We start from the raw sequence: 21,613 nt of genomic DNA on the forward strand, positions 1-21,613 counted from the left end.
GTCTTTCTAGCACAGGCTCAGTGTAAGAGAGGGCTGCATCCTTCAGGACTCAGGAGAGGATGCATAGAACATTTCTACACCTTCAACCACATTTGGACATGGTTTGTATGCCCAAGTACTATGTAAGGGAGAAAGGGACTGGCCTGGCTGGAGGTGCCAGCCTGCATAACCTCACACAGGGCACAAGGGGACTTGAGCACTGTTCCCTGTTCTGTTTGCAAAAACACAGTGCTCTGAAAGACCAGACAAGGCTTGCAGCTAATCTTCAGCTAGTGCCTCGTGTTCCCAGGGAACATGGCCCACTGTCTTGTAAATCAGCCAGTCCCCAGCCAAACAGATGGACTCAAACAGCCAGGAAGCAACATCAAAGGTTGAGATGAAAATCAAAGTGGTTGGGATTACAGAGACGACTGCTCTTTTGAGACTGGGCTTCTTATTCAAGGGATTGTAATTTGACTATCCAACCTAAATTTTTAAATTGGTTTTAGACAATAACCTCCTGTACTAAGACAGTGTTAGGTGATCTGGATTGGGATCAGAGTGGAAAAAGATTGCAGTAGAAGGGCAAGAGGAAGAAATGTAATAAAATTTTGTTCTCTAGAGAACAAAACAAGAAGATGGAAAAGGGAACAGGAATCCTGTTACCCTGATCCCCTAGCAGGAAGAGCATGGTACCTAATGAAAAATGAACTGCAAAGGACAGATGTACACTTACTGCTGAAATTCAGAGGTGTGGAAGTGAACAACTGTAATACCAAGGCAATGTGCTTATAAGAATTAAATACAAACACAAGCAAGAATGTCTGCATGAGTACAGTTAAGTGTGCCACTGCTCTCTGAGCACCAGGTCCCCATAGCAGTCAAGCTCAAATCCAGCCAAATGACATCGTAGCTGAACCTTGAACTTTCCCAATTGCAGATGGTCCCACAATTCACTTGTGCCAAAGAGTCAGGTCCTGGCAGCATCAGAGCTAGCTGTCCAGAGCTAGGATCTCTGGGAACTTCCACCACATAAATGACATAGCCACTATCTTTGGAAATTAATTGTAAATAGTGTGCATGTTTGCTTAATCACTCCTGAACATACCTGACATCAATAGAGCCCTCTGTCTCCGGAATGTCCCTTGCCTTTTTTTAACCTCCCTAGAGCTGACCTCCCTGCAGCTCGAAGTCTGAAGCTCTGCCTTGGTTTGACTTTTGGCTTTGACCCATGAATGACAGCCACATTCTTTGTTCATCACAAGGCAGCGGTGTCCACCATTCTGCTTTTTCAATATTTTTCTTTTCAGAAAACTCTTCTCTGGCAAAAGCAAAGTTACAGAGCAGCCGGGGGAAAAAGAAAAATGGGTTGTATAACCTGAGCCACACCTGAGTCCTTCTACATCCCCAACCTTGCAGCTGAGGACCTTGGAGAAGCGTGGCTACCGGCTCTGTGAACCTCTGTGCTTGATTCCTGGTAGGCATGGTCTCACTGCACCTGCAAAGCTAGCAGCCAGCTCTCATCCTCCACAGTCTCCAAGGGCAGAATCAAGTTCCTGCTCTTCAGGCAGAGCAGGCTGTCTCCACTGCATCTGGAGGCACCCTGGACCAAGGGTATGCCAGGGTCACTTATGACCTTTCGACAACTTGCTCCATGCTTCAAATTTCAGTTATTCCTGCCCTTCTGGATGATCTTCCCATTTTCCCAGCCCCAGCTTTGCAGGGAAGGCTGTGCACCACTGCTTGCTGGGTTGGAATTCATCCTTCTAAAGCTGACATTGAACGTGACAGACTGTCAGACATCAGGGCCAGCCCCAATGTGTGCCATGCACAGCAGCTCAAGGGAGCATTTTGAGTGGCCTCCTGCCCAGCTTTGCTTGTTTCCTGCAGGAGATGTGGGGAATGCCCCACATAGGGGCTCCTGCCCTCGAGAACAGGCTGCATCGCAGGGGAGCAGCGGGTGGACAAGGGCGGTGGAAGCAGGATCTGCTGTGCTGAGGATGCAGCTCTTCCCTTGGGTGCTGCCAAGCTCTGGCCCCCTGGGTCCGGGCCCCTGCGCACACCGGAGCAGCCGTGCCCTGTCTTCGGAGACACTGGGGAGGCACATGGTGTCCCCAAAGGCCACTTGCCCCCTCCGGGCTCCCCCTCCCCAGGCGGCTTGGCGCTGACGGCAGCACGGGGCTTTAACTTTCCCCGCCGGATCAAGGGCCTTCTGTGACCGTACCGCGGCCTCACACCCCTGTCCCCCGCCAGCATCCGGCCACCATGTGCTCGATGGTGGCGGCGGGGCGGGAGTCCTCCTCCTCTCACCCCCGGCCGAGCCCGAGCACCCCAGGCCTGCTGGGCCTCCGGCTGCGGGCCGGCCGGGGCAAGCGGGCGCTGCACGGAGGAGTCTGGCCCCGGGCGGCGAGCGCCCGCCGGCGGGGCAACGGGGAGGCGGAGCGGGCAGACAGGGCGAGCGAAGACCGGAGGCGGGCGGGCAGGCAGGAAGGGAGGAGACAGCGGCGGGAGGGCGGGGAGAAGTTTATTCCCGGAGACACCTCTCCAGGGCGCGGCCGGGGAGCCGCCCCGAGCCGCGACTGCTCGCCCCGTGAGGTTGGGACATGCGCCGCGGCGCTGCCGCCCGGGGTTAGTCACGGCGGGGCGCCGGCGGCAGTAACCCGTGTCGCTGGCATACGGACCGAGCGCGGCCGCCTGCCTCCCGCCCGCCGCTCTCTCCCTGCTTCCCTTCCCCTCTCCCGGGTGCGTGCGGACAGATAACAATGGTGGGGCGCAGCCGCCGGGCCCCCGCCCTCGCCTAGTGGAAGCGAGTGCCCCGCGGCCGCTGCTCCGCCGCCCCGCCCTGCGGCGGCCCCGGGCCGCGGACCGCGTTGCTGCCGGCGACGGTGCCGGGAGGCGATGGTGCCCGCGCCGGGGTTAGTCTGATCGCCGCTCCCCGCCTCGCCGCCTCCGGTGCCGGCGGCGCTCCCGCGGGGCCAGCGCCCGCCGCCTACCCGGCTCGCTCGGGCTTGCGGCCGCCTGACACAACTTGGGAGCTTCTCCAGATAAACAAGAATAATTAGTGATAATAATTTAGAACAAGGCGGAGAAGCAGAAGAAGCGAGTGGATAATGTCAACCCCGAGCAGATTCAAAAAGGACAAAGAGATTATAGCGGAATATGAAAGTCAAGTGAAAGGTAAGCGCGGGGAGGCAGCGGGAAAACCGCCGCGGGGGCCGGGCGTCCTGCCGGCCCCTTTCCCCGGCTGCCGGCGGAGCAGCCTGTCCCAGTTGCCCGAACTTCGGGGCGGGAGGGAGCGGCGGGAGGGCGGCGGAGGCTTTCTCCCCTGCAGCGCTCCGAGCGGCGCCGGTGGGTCCGAGGGGCCGCGCCGGACGGCAGCTGCGGCGGCTCTTCCACAGCCCGGCCCCGGCCGGCCACCTTCCCTTCCTCCACCGGCTTCGGTAACGCCCGGAGGGGGAGGGAAAGGGAAAGGGAGGACAAGAAAAAAAAAAAAAAAAAAGCTTGTCAATTACTGGGGCTAGAGACAATGCTAAGCCATACCCCTTTCTTGAAGCACATGGCTGGTGTCTCCCACCCTCCCTTCAGGGCTATAGTTTCTGAGCAGGGCTGTAGAAGATGGCTAATAAAGAATTACCCTTGACTACTGAATGAGCCCATTCAGCCATCCCGGGAAGTATTTCAGCCTTGCATCGCCCGGCGCCCGGCTGTATCGCATCCAACTATTGTGCCAAGGACAGCGCCGGCAGATCCTGGCTTGAGCCACCGGCGCTTCCAGACCCTCGAGTTTCCTCGCCTAGCGTTTTCCTTCTGGCAGTGTCTTGGGTGGAACAGACACTGGAAAAGTAGCGACATGGCAGTGGGGTGTGGGGTCTCTTGGTGCGCATCCTTCTGGGTGCTGTCGGGGAAAATATTGCATAATATATAAATTGCAATAAATCCAGGGATAGATGCGAACGTGCAACACAGCATTTAAAAAGCTATGCAACATTTGGACTCTGCTTTTTAAAATGATGCTGGTGTGCTCTTCACATAGGTAGGGTGTTCCCTTCTTGCTGCTGCCCACAGTCTGCGATGTGCAGAGATGGAGCATGTCCTCGTGCAGGTTTGTGGGCTTCAGGAACAGCCTTCCTACTCCACACAGGCATGGGCTGGAGACCTATATGAGGCATCTGGAACAGGGTGGGAGGGACCACTCCTCAGCTGTTGAAAGATTTATTGACTTTGTGTACTTGCACAATATATTTTCCTCTCATTTGATCCCGTGACATCAATTTTTCAAGGCAATGCTTGTAGTTTTGTTCGGGGTTTTTCCTCTTAAAAGTAAAGAGGTAGTTTTTGAGTTATTTTCTTCCTAAGCTTAACTTTTTGTGAAAAAATACCTGTCACTATATTGAAAGTCTTTTTGTGTCCAGGAAAGGATCTGTGCTTAAAATAAGAGATCTGCCAGATAGGTGGGCAGTGAGGAGTCTGAGCTGGCAGGTGGACCACGCTTCAAGTGTCTTGTCTGATATGGGCAGGGCCAAGACAGTTCTCACATAGCTGGTGTATTCACTGCCATTGAGCCCTTGAAGGGTTGGCGGCGCTTTTTCCTCTTTGTGGACACGGTGCAGATTTATCTTGGTCACTGAGCATAAAAAATGTTTGAGATCTTAAGCTCATTGCACAGACTGTTCTTTGCCTCCTCCTAACTTGATTGTTAAAGGCTCAGCCTTTATTATCTGCAGCCGGTTGCTATATATGCCAGTCTTTTCCTTTGAATAATGAAGAAAAAATGCCATGCCCTTCAGCTACATCTATTGCATCGTTTCAAAAGACATTACAGATGAAGGCATGAAGTACTGTTGATAACCTGGGTCTCCTTTGGTGTCATGGTCCTCCATAATTGCAGAGGGAGGTGGTATTTGTAAATATAACTTAATAGGAATTTTAACTTGCTGTGCTTCTTTGTGGTGGTCTGGGGTGTGTGCGGTCTGGTCCCACCCAACTGTCTTACTGGAATTGTTGATCAGCAGCTGTTTGAAAAGGTATGCTGGGCTAGATGCTTTTTCTTTAAACAGCATCACTACAGTTGTATTTCAGATGGCAAGAACTGTCTGTGCTAAGATATAATTCTGCTTGACACCAGCTGTAATAGTATAAAAAAGCAGTGATAGCACTGTGTGATACCTTGAAATTTTTTTTTTATATTGAGGGCTCAAGGCCTAAGAAATCAGCCCTAATTAGCCAGCAAGTTAGCTTTAAGGGAATGTAAGTTAGCTTTAAGGGAATGTAAATTCAGGAAAGTAAGATCTCTATATACTGCTTGGAATTTCTTATATTAGGCTAGGAGAAAGGGTGTGGCCAAATTGCTTTTGCTGCCTGTGATTTCTGGTGTTCGCAGTGGCTAGCTGATTTCTCACTGCTGATGTGTTTAGTTGCTGAAGGATGTGGACAGCTGGGCAGCAGACTGGCTGTTTGAGGTCCTCTGGACAGGCGTGTGCACAGGAGAGCAGCAGCACGTATCTCCTGTACCTTGTCGTGAGATTGCATTGAGCCCAGCTTGCTGAGCATCACTGTTAGTGCTTCAGAAACCGCGCCGCTGATGTGTGCATTTGGAAATCCTGCCATAGGATGTCTGAATATTAATACTGAAGGAAGAGGGGCCTTTAATGTACATGTCCTGTAGGGTATGTATACGGTGCCATATTTGGAAATGAGTATTTGGTAGTGCCATTCTTCACATAGCTTTTCTGCTCTTAACTCCTCAAATAGGAAGCAGTAACAGATGTTAATTGTCGTGCCTGGTTCCTGAGTGGTGTAAACTGACATCTTCTCTGTGGATTTTTAGCAGTATCACTAGATTGGCTATTGCTTTAGTAGAGGTCATACAGGAACAGCAGAAAGTCTGTAAATGTTACCTATTTGTCAAGCTAAAGTAAGCAAGGTACTTATGACTTTATTGCAACTTTTTTTGCAACATCCTTGTTCTTCAGTCTACCTTCTGTCAAGAACTGTTCCAATTCAATTAATAAGGTAAGCGTGTTTACTTCCCTGAACATTGAATAGAAAGCAGAAGAATATTTCTTAAGGATGTTTTAATACTGAAGTTAGATCTATCTGGCTGGATACCTATACATGTTGTTTTGGGGGATGTAAGAATATTATGATGGCATGGCTACCTTATATTGTAGACATAAAGGCACCTGGAAAGTAACATAACTAATAAAATGTTCCTGGTCATCCACAGTATAAGTTTTATCTGTGTTTTTCTGAAGAATGTGGTAATTTTATTTGCACTCTGAAGTCATTAGAGGTAGTTTTACCAACCTTGCAACTGGGGTGAGGGATACAACTAGGGCTAGAAAGTGGAAGGAATACTTTTATGAGCCAAGTATTAATTTTCTGCTGTATGACCCTATTAGATTTATAGACAGCATGCCTTAAGGCTCAGTTGACTGTAGTAGCCTATCTTACTTTTTGTATTCTGAGGACCAGCACTACTTGGTACTGCTGATAATGTCAAGTAGTATCTATTGATAAAGTTACTGAGCAATTCACACTAGTGACGAAATACTAGGGCATCCTCTGATGTCTGTGAGTGGGTGTCTTGAGTATGGTAGAGGGTGAGCTGGTGAGATCTTGAATACCTGGCTCCCTTTGGAAATTTATCCTTCTGAAAGATAAGTCTATTGTAGTAGCACGTGGATTAGGGATATACTGCTCTGAAGCATCATGATGTTAAACATGCCAGTTTAACAACATTCATGTTAAACTGGCATGTTTGCCTTCTTAGGACTTGTATCTGGCCTTCTATGGACAGGAGAAATGTGCTTTGACTAGGTAAGCATTGTATTGGCTAATTATCAGGCCTGTCTCTTCAGAGAGATCCTCCATATGGTGTGAACTGTTGAGAATCATTGGAGTTTAAGTCTCAGCCTTTTTACACAACTGCATCTCCAACTGAAATGGGCTGAGGGAAGAGCTGCATAGATCCCTCCTTTTTTCCAGCTTAATTTTTCAGTTGGAAGTGACCTAGTAGAAATGCAAGCCCAAAAGCAGTTTGCAGAGGAAGATGCTTCCCCAAGATCAATATTTGCATGGCCTTCTTCAGATCAAAATACTCCTGTTTTTCATCAGAAAGAACTTGGTAGCAGTCTGTATTATACATTGCCTAATTTTTATGGAAAATGAAAATTCTGAATTGTGAAGCCAAATTTCAACTTCACATTGAAACAACAGAAGCCTCTCTGAGAAAAGGCAGAGTTCTGAAGGACCAACTGGGCTGTTGTTTTAGTAAACTGATAGCTATTTGAACAAAGTCTTTGTAATGAAACATTTGGTACCTTGGATGATGCCAGAATTCTTGAGGTTTTTTTTAAAAAAAATCTGATGAATAGATGCCAGTTTTCAAAGTTCAAGTTTATCAAGTGTGGTTTAGCAGAAATTTTTCTCGTTAAAGAGCTTGACCACACGCAGGACTTTGATACAGAAAGGATATTGTTCTCCATGCTGTTTTCCAGCTGGAGATATGTTGTCTAATGAAGTTCCTTATCTTTTCCCCCACCATTTTCACCCAGATCTCTGATCCTTCCTTTCAGAGTACAAACTCTATCTGTCCAGGTAAATGTTAATGAGTTTGTAGTTGACTGTGCTGCTGAAAGGGGTATCTACAAATTAAGACAGTTCAGTCATAAGCTGAACAGTTTTTTTGGTTGGTTTTGGGTTTGGTTGGTTTTGTGTTTTGTCTTGTTCTGTTTTTTTTTGTTAACCAACATATTAGTATTCTTACTCTTCCACAGCTTTCTTGGAATGAAAACTAAGGAACTTGGTTTATCACTATGCTGTGTACCAAAGTATTTGGGGTATGGGGGAGCCCCACAAAATGCCTGCTTCCCAAAGGTCTTGGCTGAGGAACTTCAGAGGTTTTGGTTTCTTAGTCTTTCTGTAGAATTCAAAAAAAAAAAACCAATTTTTTATGCCTTTTTGAAAATATGACCAAGAGTCAGGAAAGTACACTTTTTTTTCCCCTGGTTTGACCACACACAATAGCTGCTGTGTTCCTGCACCACAGTGAAACTACATTTATTATTTTATTTGAATTTAAAGGTGAATAACGTCTTAATTACTATAGCACACATGAAAAGGTAGGTAGTGAATGGATTGTCTGAACAGTATTTCTTTCTGGCAGTATGGCAATCATAATGCATCTTTAATGCATGTGTTTTGTAGATACACATTTTTGTTAGCCTCTAGCATGAAGTTTTAACTTACTTCTGACTCTGAAGCAATTTGGAAACTTTTTATGATTACTTCATTGGGGCTTTTCTTTTCCAAGCATACTTTCTGTGCATTTTTGCTGTTGCAGAGCAATGCTCTAAATCATGCTAAGGTCACTTAATTTCCTGACATTATCTTTTATTGGTTACTTTTTTATGAACTGGAGTTCTAGTTGCTAATAAAATTAAACATAGCTTTGAAGTGGCTGCAGTAAGACAGAATGGGATCTGAATTTCTTTCCATTTTCTGGTTCAGACTAGTGTTAGGTTTTGACTTTTGTTAAAACTGTATTCCTTGTCACTCAGGGGTGATGGATGGTAGTGCTGGAAGAAAGTGAGTCAGTGCTCTTGAGATTGAATAAGAAATCCCCTCCTGACCATTACGCAGCCTGTTAGAAGTCACTGACCATGACTTGACAGTGCAGCATGTCTGATCTCTGCTTTGGGCAGGGATGGACATGGGGGAGGCAAAAATGGAGCCAGGCGGGTGTCAATGCAAGCTCCTGTGTTACTTGTTCTTCCCTTTACCTTTTTTTTCTTGACCCTTCCTACATCTACCTGTCATGTCATGCCATGCCACGTCTAACCTTTCTGGTCTCCCCAGTGGAAATCGCTGCCACCTTAACTTGTATTAATCCCTATTAGAGTCTAATCTACTCTTACTGCTCGGCTTTCACAGGGCAAAGCAGGCTTTGGAGTGTGGGGGTTTGTTTGTGTGTGAGCGATTATGCTAAATGTGTAGCAGGGCTGCCTGTGCTTGGGGTGCTGCTGGCTCTGCTTCCTGCAGGGTTTAGTCTTAGGCAGCATTTGCTCTGTGAGTGCTTCTTCCAGCTTGCCATGGTACAGACCTGATCCTTCCAGGGATCTGCCCCATACTCTGCTGTGAGCTGTCTGGGCTGATGTGATCGAGTGCTGCCCATCTCTGAGGCAAGGCTGGCTGCCCGCGCACTGTGCTGGTCAGTCTGGGAGCTGCAAGTCATGAATGGCCTCTTGTTCCTGAAGTTATTTCATCTTTTCTTTCTCCACTTTTTGTCTCTTGGGCACTGTACCACACACCCTGAGGTTCAAGAGATTGTGGGAGTATGTGTGTAGGTACATACATATGGATGTGGAAGAAGAGCAATAGCTGAAAATTGGAGGCAGTGGTTGAAGGTGCAAGGACTGGCATCACTGCTTGTGTACCAGGTACAGGGATGAGGCTGGTGGACTTTGCAGTAGCAGATACTTGAGGTGAAGCACAGAAGGCCAGTGCTGAGGGCATGGGTCCATGTCTTGGGTAAGACACAGAGCTGTCTGCACAGGAAGATTGCTTGCTGTGTATCTTTTACATTACAAAGGCTATATCTGGCGCCAAAATGAAAGGAGTTGGTTATCAGTGCTTTTTCCTTTGTTTTCAAGACTTAAACAACTGCAGGCTGTTCTGGCAGTTTGTGTGGTGGCTTGGTCCTGTGGGAGTGCTCTAAGACAAACAATTCACTTTGATCTGTTGTAAAGGAGCCATAATCCTGAGACACTACTTCCTCCAGAATCTACTGTTTTGTGCAGCTTATGGAAGTTATCTTCTCGTAGACATTGAAGTGTCACAAGTGAGTTACAGCCACCTGGTAGGCTAAAGGTGTTTTACCTATGCTCTGCCCACTAAACCATGTTTACTCCTATTCTCAAGACATTTTCAGTTAATTTCAGTTTTTAACTGATCGAGGAAGATCTCTTTAGGAACTCCTTCCCTCTCATTTTTTCTCTTCTGTCACTATTTCTCAGGCATATACCTGTATGAATTTCAAGATGCACTATTCAGTCTTGCATCGTACAACCTGCTGGAAACCTGAATTTTACCTGGAGGTGACTGATAAGTCCTGAGATTGAGATGTAATGTCATTATGAAAAATGAAGAGCATTTTGGAAATAACCCCAAGCAAATCTGATGTCCTATTTCCAAGAACTGACTTGTATGTGGGCATGGCCATGACTTCATGTTATTCTCCTGTCTTCTCTGGAAGGTATAAATACTCGGTTTAGCTCATAGTTGGCACAATAAAATAATCTCAGTTTTAGATGCATGTTGATGAAGTAGATGTTGCAAGGTAGGAAGGGAAAACACACTAAACCCTCTAAGAAAATGCTGTGGAGAAAATGTATGCTTTATGATTTGACTCTTTAATAATCATATCTGTGAAATAAAGTAAAGATGGTCTGTGTTTACTCCAGACTCTATCTGGTGCAGGACAGTGCTGTTGATCTGTCTTTAATGAAGTCTTTCCTAAGGTATGTGGGTTCTTTATCTGTGTTTACCTTGATCGTAGCATATGGGGGGGTTTGCTTTTAATTACAGTGTGAGAAAGAAAAAATACTTTGTCTATTTTTCTCAAAAAAGGTTCAGTAGAACTTGCTTAGAAGTGTGATCATACATTCACCAGTTAGAATATTCCTGTTAACTTTGTTATGGTATCTATTATTGACCAGTAAAACATGCTTTAGTTTCAGCTGCAACCTCCCGAGACTTTCCTTTATAGATGCAGAAGTGCTGACAAGCAGGCAAGGGAGTTGCATTAGCATATTAACCAAAACATTCTTGAAATATACTAGACGTAAGTGGGTTTTTTATTGTAAAATAGAAGTTACAAAAAGTGTAATTAGAACGCTTACGGTGCAGTATTTCTTTTTAGCTATATTGGGAATAAAATGCAAATGCAGCTGGCTTACCGGATGATGACTTCCAGGAAGTAATGATTGTAACCCTTTACATAATTAGCTGTTGTGGGAAACAAAACTGACTAGCGATTCATGTAAACTATCCAGACTCCTTAACTGACTCAGTGCTTACTCATCTGCATTACTCTGCATGCAAAATCTTCTAGCAGTTTGTTGGTGCTGTCTTTTGTGGGGAGTCTTTGAGATGCTGCATGTTTCTTCCAGGGTGTCACGAATGGAGTGGTGCCCTTTTGGATTTGCTCAGTGTGTAAAACTAAATAAGGAGACAGGCTGATCCACTTTTACTTTGCAGTGTACATTCTTTCATATGGGAAAAGAAGGCAGTCTCTGCTGTTTTAGCCAGTTCCAGAGTATCTGCTTCCTGAAAATCAGAGGAGTCTGTTCATGTTTACAAAGTACAGAGTACACCAGAAGTCTAATAAGATTCAGTGATAGCTCTTGTATGACTCTGTTCTTTCGACAACGTGTCTTTTTTCAAGCCTTGCTGTTCTCTGCTTTCCCCCTCTGATTCTCTTCTAAGCAGAGAGAGGATAAACAATCTAAAGCATCAGGTCAGAGGCAAGATAAAATAAGTGTTCATTCAGTACCAAGATGAGCAGGCATCTCGACTGAAACTTTCTAACTCAGTAATTAGGTTACTGTTTTACACAATAATGGAGAAATTTAAATGATTGCAAGTTACTTAATTGAATTTTTAAAATACAGATCAGGATGATCTGTTATTCTGCTTGTGCTACTAAAACCAAGAAAAAACACCCCAAAGAAGGGATGGTAGCTTTTATCATATGCTTCAGTACTGGTCTCTGTCACTAGTTGCTGTGACTAAGTTGCTAGGCATAAGTTATTTTTATTTTTTTAAAAGTATTTGAAAAGGCATTCAAAAGGCATGCTAAAAAGAAAAAATTCGTAACCCTTATCATAGGATTCTTACTACACCAAGGTTGTTATAAGTGGTTAGACAGCACAGCAAGCTCTACCTCTTGCAAATCACTTATTTGCCAATGAGTAGAAATGAAAATGTATAAGCTCTTGTCCATTGGTGCCTCGTGTATTTAGCAAATTGGTGTCTGCATGCTTGTCTTAAATAATACTAGTTCTTTGAGGAACCAGCTGTGTAGGAGAAAGCTAGCTTTTGTGTGTGTTGTGCATATGGATAACTGGTATGTTTAAGAATTTGACAGCTATGCCATGCTTGCTGCCTAGCAGACTACTTGAGGTTAAGATCAATGTAATAGGGTTCTTTGTATTATGTACCTTTTTGGGGGGCTATCTTCATTTGTGCCTTCCTAATTTCCAAGTAACAGTGCATAAAATTAGTGAGATTAGTAATGTAATGATAGAAAATAGAATCCAAGTGTTAATCTGCTCAGATACTTCAGCATTAAAATCACAGCCATGTGCAGAGTGGGAGAAGGTCCCCTGTGCAGAAGAGAAGAGGGAGCCCAGTGCAGGTAGCAAGTCCCCACCTGCTAGGTGCCCCTGTCCTCCCAGGGTGCCATGGAGGAGCCTGGTGGCAGCGACCGCTGTTGTGCACGCCCAGCATCACTTCTTCCCTGGCAGCCTGTGATGAGCGGTCTGTGTGCATCTGCAGGCGAGCTCATCGGATTATTGTGGACTGTATTGTAATCCTTTAATTGCCAGCCACTTCTGATGCCAATGTATTGTAATTGTGGGTCAAATTCTGTGCTTTGTAAGCAGCATTCCCACTTTACCTGTGGGATGATGCAATAGACTATGCCTTGTGAAATTGATTGTGATTAATGAGAAAAAAAAGCCTCACCACTCTTACAGTAAAGATTTTCTTTTTTATATCTAATCTAAAGCTACTTTCTTTCAGTTCAAAGCCATTACCCATTATTTTGTGACTACCTGCCTTTGTAAACATTCTCTATCCAGCTCTCTTGTTCTCTTTAGGTACTGGAAGGCTGCTCTGAGGTCTCCCCTGAGCCTTCTCTTCTTCAGGCTGAACAGCACCAACTCTCTCAGCCTGTCCTCATAGGAGAGGTGCTCCAGATCCCTGATCATATTCATAGCTCTGCTCTGGACTTGCTCCAGCAGGTCCCCATCCTTCTTATATTGGTGGCCCCAGAGTGGAATGCAGCCCTCCAGGTGAGGTCTCACTGGAGCAGAGGGGAAGAATCTCTTCCCTTGGCCCACTGGCCATATTTCTTTGAAGCAGCCCGGGATGTGTTTGGTGTTCTGGGCTGCAAACACACATTGCCAGATCATGCTGAGCTTCTTGTCAACCAGTAGGCCCAAGTCCTTCTTAGGGTTGCTCTCAGTCCATTTTCTGCTCAACTTGTATTTGTCCTTGGGATTATCCTGACCTACATGTGGGACCTTATGCTTGGCCTTGCTGAACTTCATGACGTTTGCAGGAGCCCACCTTTCAGGCCAATCTAGGTGCCTCTAGATGCCATCACTTCCTTCCGGCATGTCAACTACACCACACAGCTCGGTGTCATTTGCAAACTTGCTCAGAGTGCATTCAATCCCATTTTCCATGTCACCAGTAAAGATGTCGGAAAGCCCTGGTCCCAATACAAACCCCTGAAGAGCACCACTCAACACCACTGGTTTCCATTTGGATGTCAAGCTGTTGACCACAGCCCTCTGAGTAACACTATCCAGCCAGTTCCTTATTGACCAAGTGGTCCATCTGTCAAATCTAGGCTCCAGGTTAAAGACAAGGATGTCATGGGATAGCATCAAGTGCTTTACACAAGCTAAGGTATGTGACATATTGCTCTTCCCTTATCCTCTAGTGCTGTAACCTGCATTACACCACCAAGTTCCTCAGGCACAGTTTGCCCTTGTAAAGTCATGTTCACCAGTCACAGTATTTTCCACCTGCCTTAGCATAACTTCAAGGAGGATCTACTGCATGATCTGGCTAAGCACTGAGGAGAGATTCGCATCTCTGGGAAATTTTTCTGGACGGCCATAATGTTGAACAAGAAAAAACCCTCTTCAACATATATCAAAAGGGAAAAAAAATCAATTGAAATAAGAGCCAAAGTATAATTCCTCCAATATATATTCTCTGGCAAGACAACAAGTGGGTTGCTGGTGAGAGGTTGTTGGTCTTCAGAGGAACTGTTCAATGAGATTGCAAGCACATGCTTTGATAGTGGCCTGCTTGGCAGTTCAATATAGCTCCATGTTCCCTGGTGGTTCCAGGATGGCCTCTGAAGTTCCGGGGTGGGGGAGGCACTACATCCCATGAGATGAAATTCATAGAAGGGCTCTAGCTTGTGTTTGCCTTTCAGATGCCACATTTAGTTCAACTTTGGTTGCTGCCTCGCTTCTGAGGTGTTGGTATGTTTGTGTGACTGCACATATTGGCCTACATGTTTATTCTGTAGTATAGTTTGAAATGCAGCATCTCTAGTATTTATAGACCAGAAACTGCCTTGCCTGCAGCTGGCAGAGACAAAGTGCCAGCCTCATCCATGGTGATGTCATCTGAGTTGCCACCAGAGTAGACCTAAAAATGTTGCTTTTTCTGCTGAGCCATGTGAGAATATGTATGAAATTGCAGCATCAGGAATCTGATCAGTGCATCCTTCCTAGGGATCAGAGCATTTGCTTGAGGAGTTCAGTTCCATATTTTGCTACCTTTATCTTACTCAAAATTGAGTCTTGAGTACAGATCTCCCACCTTGCAAATGACTGCTTGGAGAACTAATTATTCTTGGACAAGTCTCCCTGGTTTCTTGTTTATTGAAGCTCTCAAGCTCTTTCCCAGACTTAATAAATATTTAATTATTTACAGGGTGATTATGAATCCATTGCCTGGTAGTTAGAGTAGGCACCAGAGAGATAGGGTTCTCTATGAATTCCAGCAAGAGTGTATTTCTGCTCTGCTTTTTTAAAGAAATTGAGAAGGACTGTAGGATTGAGATAATTTTGTGACCATTCTAAATTAAGAATGCTTACTTTATTAATCTGGAGGGGGTAGTGATCAGAGGCTGCCTTATTTATTTATCACAGTATGCAGAAAAAACACAGCTCTTTTCTTTGCAATGATTTTTAGTCTTAAAGCCCATCCAGTATTTGCACCGATTTTTGGTAGTAGCTTGTCTCTTAATTTTGCGGATAATCTGTGAAAGAACTGTTTGCTCCGAGTTATTTTAAAGGTTCACAGATGAATGTCTGTTTGCTTAAACCTTTGCTTCCTGCAGCACTCCCTCTATACAACACAGTCAGTCCTCTGTCCCATAGCATTTCTGGTCCCTGGGTGCCTGAATTGCAGATTCACAAAGAGCTTTTTTTTTTAGGCAGAAACTTACTCAGCAAATATTCCTGATTTATTTCATATCTGTGAAGAGCAGGTTTTGGTGGTTTTGTTTTCTGTGGAGTTTTGGGTTTGGTTTTTTAGTTTTTTGGGGGGTTTTTTTGGTGGGGTTTTTTTGGTGTTTTTTTTTTTTTTTTTGGTTTTTTGAGGGCAGAAAAATTACTTCAGATGATGTCTAAGGAGGAAAGAAGGGCAGTTGGTCTGCAGATATTACCAAGGCAAACCTGCAGTTTTTAGTCAAATAACAGTGAATGTTTTGGGGTTTAGTGACTAGAGGTGAATGGTTACTGCGCATTAGTGTAGCTCTAAGGAGGAAAAATGAAGAACTCTTTATCAGTCATGACAGCTGATCAGGTTATTTCCTTTGCAGAGCTGTTTTGTAAAGCAGCAGACAGTCCTTCAAGAAGTCAACTTGTTACTGATTTGGGGCTTTACTTTGGTGTATTAATGGGGTTGTTCTTTACTTCTGCTACTGCAGCTATATGTGGCGAAGTCAGGTTGTTTGAACGCTGTATGCAAACTACCATAGCTGAGAATCGGGCAAGAAGATGAAAATATCTGAATTCTTTTTCCATTTAATTTAAAAGCAGATTTGAGACAACCTTCCAGGTATGCTTCTGAACTTGTGTGCTGGCGTGTTTTGCATTGGAAAGGGCAATTTGTTCTTAGTTCTGTTCTGCACTCCATTCACTTATCTGATAATTTATGTAACTATTAATGTGATGAATTTTTTTTTTATTGTAATTGACTGTTGGGTTAAATGAATAGCTAATGCATCATGAACCAGTAGCACTTCCTACTGAATAAGAGCATGCTTATAAGTGTATTGAAAATACTGTAAATAAGGAGATAGCATATATATGAAGACTTAGAAATTTTAGTTCCCTAACTATTTACATGTAATCTGTTGTTTTTTAGTTGTTATATCTGACTTGGAAAGCACATGCTATTTACATTATTTGGCTTTGGTTTTGCTAAGCATTGTTTGTGTTAAGGTATTTGGAAGTAGATATGATTTAATTGCTTTTTTAATTCCATCTCTGGAATTACTTTTTTTCTCTGTTTGTTAACTATCAGTAGTATGGAAGATCATGGGATTAGCTATTATCACTGAAAACTCCATCTGATATGTAGGTCTGTAGCAAGATGCTCTGGACAAGAGTTTTAGAGTTTCTTAGGTTACAGCTTAAACCGTGTGTAGTGCAGTGGGGATTCAGACCTGTTACTAGGATCATAGAGGTCATTACTCCTATTAGTGTGTTTATAACTGTGGAATTACCCTTTTGAATCTCATCTGAAGAGTCTGTGATTTTGGGAAGACATACCTCTTGTATAGTTATTGTGCAAACTAACCTGACTTAGTGAAAAGAAAAAAAACCAAAAGCTCGCAGCCTCTCCTACATCAGGGTTAAGACTCTGCTCTAACTTAAGCAAGAGGGTTTAATTTAAAGTGAGGAGACATCTTAATTCCAGGTGACTGGAACAGACTGACAAGTCTCCTCAAGTGTAGTGAAGGTGGAGTACCAAGTTCCTTGTTCACAACATTAAATGAGTATTGATGAAACTGGTGTTTCTCTTTGGGAATTTATTTTTCCTATAATGAATAATATTTTTGCCCAGGTCAGGTATTTAGCTGGTTTCCTAAGCAATGAGGTGGGCTTTGCTGAAGCAGAGCTGCATGTGGGTGGTGTGGGGCTGGCACTGGTAGGTGCTGAGGGAACTTCTCAGTTGTGTAAATGTATGTCAGTGCTTTCTAATGTGCCTTGGCTTCAGGAAAAGCTCTGAGACCCACTGCAGTAGAATTTCAGTCAGTTAATGGAATAGGCTTTGAATGCATTCAGTGCACTGAATAGTTGCTAACTAATGCAGGGTTGGAGGGATGAATGAAGGTACTGCTTTTACAAGTAGAATAGTTGCTATGTGTCCTCTTGGGACAGCCTTGCTTACTTCACACACATTAATTTGTTGACCTCACTAGAGCTCTTAACCTTCCTAGGGCTACTAATCTCCATAATGTCTGAAGAATTTGGCTTAATTTTGGCATGGGAATGTGCCAAACGAATCCAGCTATGAGTCATCATTTTTGTAGTAGGACATTCAAACCTAGTCCCATAGTCAATGTGTCTGGCTGATACTTGCATGAGAACTTGTAGGATCTGATCCATGCTTTTGGAATCCTGATCTCTTAAGTGTAGGAGAGATTGTTCTGAAACAAAGGAAATGTAATGCAGAAAATACTGAAGAAAAGCAATAACTGTCACTTAAATCAGATGCAATTCATAAAATAAAATTACAGTAGATTGTAGACAGGATTATACATACATTACAGAATGTTTCAGTACTACTCAAGATGCCTTGTGAAAATGGTAGCAGTTATGTTTTCAAGTTACTGACTGCTACTTCCTTTTTTGTAAATGGCTAAACTAAAGCATGGCACAATAAAATAAAGTCATGTCTAAAATTTATCGGAGGCATTGAATTGAGGTGGTAATGGAAAATGATGTGAATGTCACTTTCATGTCTGCACTATAAAATGCAAAAGCACAAACATAGTAACCACAAGGCTCTTTTTGATGTTTTAATCTTTTAAACCTTTGAAATGGTGGTGTGCTTGAAAGGGCTTCTAAATCCATTGGTTAGTCTGTGCTGTCTTGCATTGTGTTCAAAATCACAGCAGATAAAGGAAGAGTGATCAGAAAGCTTAATGCAGTCAGAGCATCATGACCTGTTATGTAAAGCAACATTTGGCAGGGCCTTCCCAGCTGCTGTAAATGAATGTTAACAGCATTTTATCATCTGCTTTCACTGTCTTTATTACATAATCTGAATATTTATGACTCTATTAATATGTTTAGCATTGAAATTGCAATATTGAAGGAATGAAGGTTCCACAGAATATTGAACAACAAGAATGATTTTATTTTTTGCCTCATGAACAAAAGTTGTGTAATATTAAAAAGCTTTGAGTTCCTCTTTCAAATAAGTTTACTGAATTGCTTTACAGGTACATATTATTTATTCCCTAAATTATGTATTTCTCTTAACATTGTCATAAGAAAAGTATCTTGGTGACAGAATTGCATTGCTGAACATGATGCCTCTGTGTATATATGAAATACAGAGCACTAACCAGAAAGTGATCACTTTTGTTACCTGTAATGCAAGTCCGTGAATCCATTGTGATGATACTCTGTAGCCTTGAACAAACATGACCAACCTAGACCAGATCCAAGCTATCGGAATCACTTCCATCAGAGAGCTGCTCCAGGGGGGATTCTGGGGCAAGCTGTGGGCCTAATTATCACTACAAGGGTTTTGTTGGTTCGTTGGGGTTTTTTTTAATAACCAAAACCTTGCTTCCTGCTGCACTTCCTCATAAACATACATGCTCTCCCTCTATAGTGACTATATATACTGTTGTGTTCTGATGTGAAATGCATATCACATAATGTGTGTACCACATTACATAACTGGGGACTGGTTGCAGAGGCTGTCCCATTACTGAATGCACACTTGCCTGTATCATGATTGTACTTGAAATTACGTGTAGGATGGTAATATGCTTGGTTAGAAGATGAATGAGGAGCTGTAAATCATTTCCCTCGGGAGCCTCTTGGGTTATGTTATGTCCCCAAACAGAACTGAGCATCACCATTTCAATAGTCATCTGCAAATTTCTAATGAGATGGTGTGTTCAGCAAGTGGCTCTCACTGATGGAGTTTGCAAGTGACATTGGTATTGTGATTCCTTATCATCCTGCAGGCTAAATTGTTCAGTTAGCTGCAGGCTCATATTTGCAGATTGTCTACAATCATCCTAAGTGGAAAACAAAATTTTGCATCTGAGTTAAATGAAGTTCTTGGTCACTTTTATTTTTAAGTGCAAAATCTATAGCCTATCTGAAAGCTGCTGTCCTAAATGTCTTCCTGCTGATTTACAGGGCTAGAGTTGGAGAGATGCAGGTGTTGTGGAGGTAGGTCTCTTTTGTTCCTAAAGGCCTGAAGAATGTAGTTCAAATCCTGTGGTGTGTTGTGACACTATATCTAACTCTGAGTATCTCTGGTTGGTCTGTGCTTCCACCCTCTTCACAGTCAAACCTCATGAAGTGGTACAGGAGGCAGCTGCACATGACTGTAAGTGTACAAATTCTTAAAAATGTAAAGATCAGTGGTTACAGGGTATGGAGTGTTAGAGTCAGGAAGTAAGTTTAGATTAACATGTATTTTTTCAACAGTATTTTATCCACAAGCAAGGTTGTTATAGTTACTGCAGAGCTCCAAATGCACTCTCTTCCCTTGTGGGGATTAGAGATTTAAATATGTATTGTTGTTCTGGGGATAGTATTGAGCAATCAAGGTTCATAATAGAACAAGGAAACCTTTAATTAGGACAGGAGTTTCAATTGCATTCTTTTTTGCTTTGTGTAAGAAAAACTTGCATTAAATCAGATAAATAAAACAATGGAGGAGTGAAGGAAGTTTGGAAGAAGCACATCTATTTACAAAGTTAAGTGCTGAGTTTGCAATAATCCAGTAGTTTTTATTTGTGAAACTCTTAAAATATGATTTGCCTTCTCCCAGTCTGTAAGCATCTGAGTCAAGATATTTTAAGGAGATGTTTTTCAGCTTATTCAGTGGTTTGGGCATTTCTTGCTGTCTTTGATTTTTAATCCAGGAGATACCTTTATTGCAATGTAAATTTAATAGCAATGTTTACATGGTTCTAATATGTTGGGTTAGGTTGGTGCATGCATTGTAATTGCATTCTTCCCTTACTCAACTTTTCATTTACTTTGTGGGACCTAAATACAATGCAGTATTTCCTTTAAGCATAAAGAATGATAATAAACCCTTTCTGGTAGGTTCTGGGGTGTTCATTGCTTTGTGCTGTTGAGTTCTTGAAGTCAGTAACCTTCTCTACAGCCTCAGCAAGTTGCCAGCATGCAATAAATTATAAAACTGGCAATTTTAAGGAATAATACCTAATAGCTTCAAGGGTTTCTTAATTTGTTTCTGAAATTCCCTCTGGCAAAAAAAACCAAACTAGTCTCCTCTTTCCATCAGACACTGTTAAGAGGAAGCCTAGCAGGTTTGAAGCTGGCTTTCATTTGCACTTATTTAATGTTTGCTGGCTTATAGGTGTGATGAGGCAATGGAATAATCTGTTTTAAATGAGTTTTCGAAAGGAAAAGCTCAAAAAGATGGTGGTGGTGAATTTGGTCATATGTCTTATGCCTGTCCTCTGCAATTTAAATGCCAAATCCAACAATGACAAAAGACTGCTGTTGTCTGGGAAACGATTGATTCTACTCCTTGTTTGGATAGAAGAGCTCTCAGACATGGCTCAAGGTAGTCCATTTCCCTAATTACCTATCTCTTTGGGTATTCTACAGCCTTCTGCTCAGTCCTATCAGGAGAACACTTTTCAGAGCAAAATCCATGTCCCTTTAAAGGAACTAACCAAATTGCTAAATTCTGAATAAAGCAGCTTTTGACTTCATTGGACTTCAGGAAAGAAAGGGCAGAGCCCTTTATGCTAAATAACTGATGTGATCTTCTTTGCTCAAAATTTTATTTTGTGGAATGTCCTAGAAAAATGTTGCAGTTTTAATGGGTGAGTAGTAAACTCCACTTTAAGTACAGAACAGAATCTCAGTTGTGGAGATGAAAAGAATACTTCATAGTAGCAGTATACTTTAAACTTACAGAACTCTCCTGCCCTTACCCTCTTCTTGCATCCCCTTTAGTTCATTCCATATGAGTAATTTATTTGCCAGATAAAACTTTTGTACTCCTTCTCCTTGGAACAACCTCAACTAGCGTTTGGGATTCTTTACCAGGAAAAAGAAGCAGGGACATTGTGTTGCATTTATAGAATGTGCTACTAAATGGCTCTTCCTGTTGCCTGACTTGATCATGACTGGTTCTTGTTTGTCACAAGGATCAGTACAGTCATTTTATATAACAGAGGTATTAGTAACCTGAGAGTGGAAATTCAGAAAGGTCTTTTTTTTCCCCTGAATATCAAATAGTGCGTCTTACCTCTTGTTCTTTCAATGGGCATTGCTGAGAAGAGTCTTGCTCCATCTTCTCTCTTCCTTCCCCCAGTTCCCCATTAAATATTTTTACCCATTGTTAAGATCCACCTTGAATCTTTTCTTCTTCAGGATGAAAATTGCTCTAAAGTTCCTCTTCAGGATGAAAATTTCTCTAGTGCTTTAATAATTTTTGTGGTCTTTTGCTGAGTCCCATTGGACTGGAGAGCCCAGAACTGGACACAGCAGAGCAGATGAGATCTTACCAGTTTTGAGTACAGAGAAAAAGAATCTTCCTCTACCTGCTGGCAATGCCTTCCTAGTGCAAGCTAGGA

At 43.2% G+C, this 21,613-nt stretch overlaps 1 protein-coding gene and 1 long non-coding RNA gene across 5 annotated transcripts in view; both read left to right on the forward strand.

Moving 5' to 3' along the window:
• The first annotated feature begins 2,443 nt into the window (after positions 1-2,443).
• Positions 2,444-21,613, forward strand: part of SRGAP1 (SLIT-ROBO Rho GTPase activating protein 1) — a 138,675-nt gene continuing 119,505 nt past the window's right edge. For 2 of the 4 annotated variants that reach the window (XM_030258880.4, XM_030258888.4), the window contains exon 1: positions 2,455-3,156. In XM_030258880.4, the coding sequence (XP_030114740.4) occupies positions 3,090-3,156 (67 nt within the window). In that variant the 5' untranslated portion in view covers positions 2,455-3,089. Of the gene's footprint in view, positions 5,646-9,995; positions 10,235-21,613 lie in introns of all 4 variants that reach the window. The other 2 variants (XM_072922675.1, XM_072922670.1) reach the window with 2 other exon arrangements.
• Positions 10,242-14,817, forward strand: LOC140681950 (uncharacterized). Its single transcript, XR_012053173.1, has 2 exons — positions 10,242-13,625; positions 13,660-14,817. It is a non-coding gene; the product is annotated as an uncharacterized lncRNA (long non-coding RNA).

This window comes from Taeniopygia guttata, chromosome 1A (genome assembly GCF_048771995.1).
Source record: "Taeniopygia guttata chromosome 1A, bTaeGut7.mat, whole genome shotgun sequence".
NCBI lineage: Eukaryota > Metazoa > Chordata > Aves > Passeriformes > Estrildidae > Taeniopygia > Taeniopygia guttata.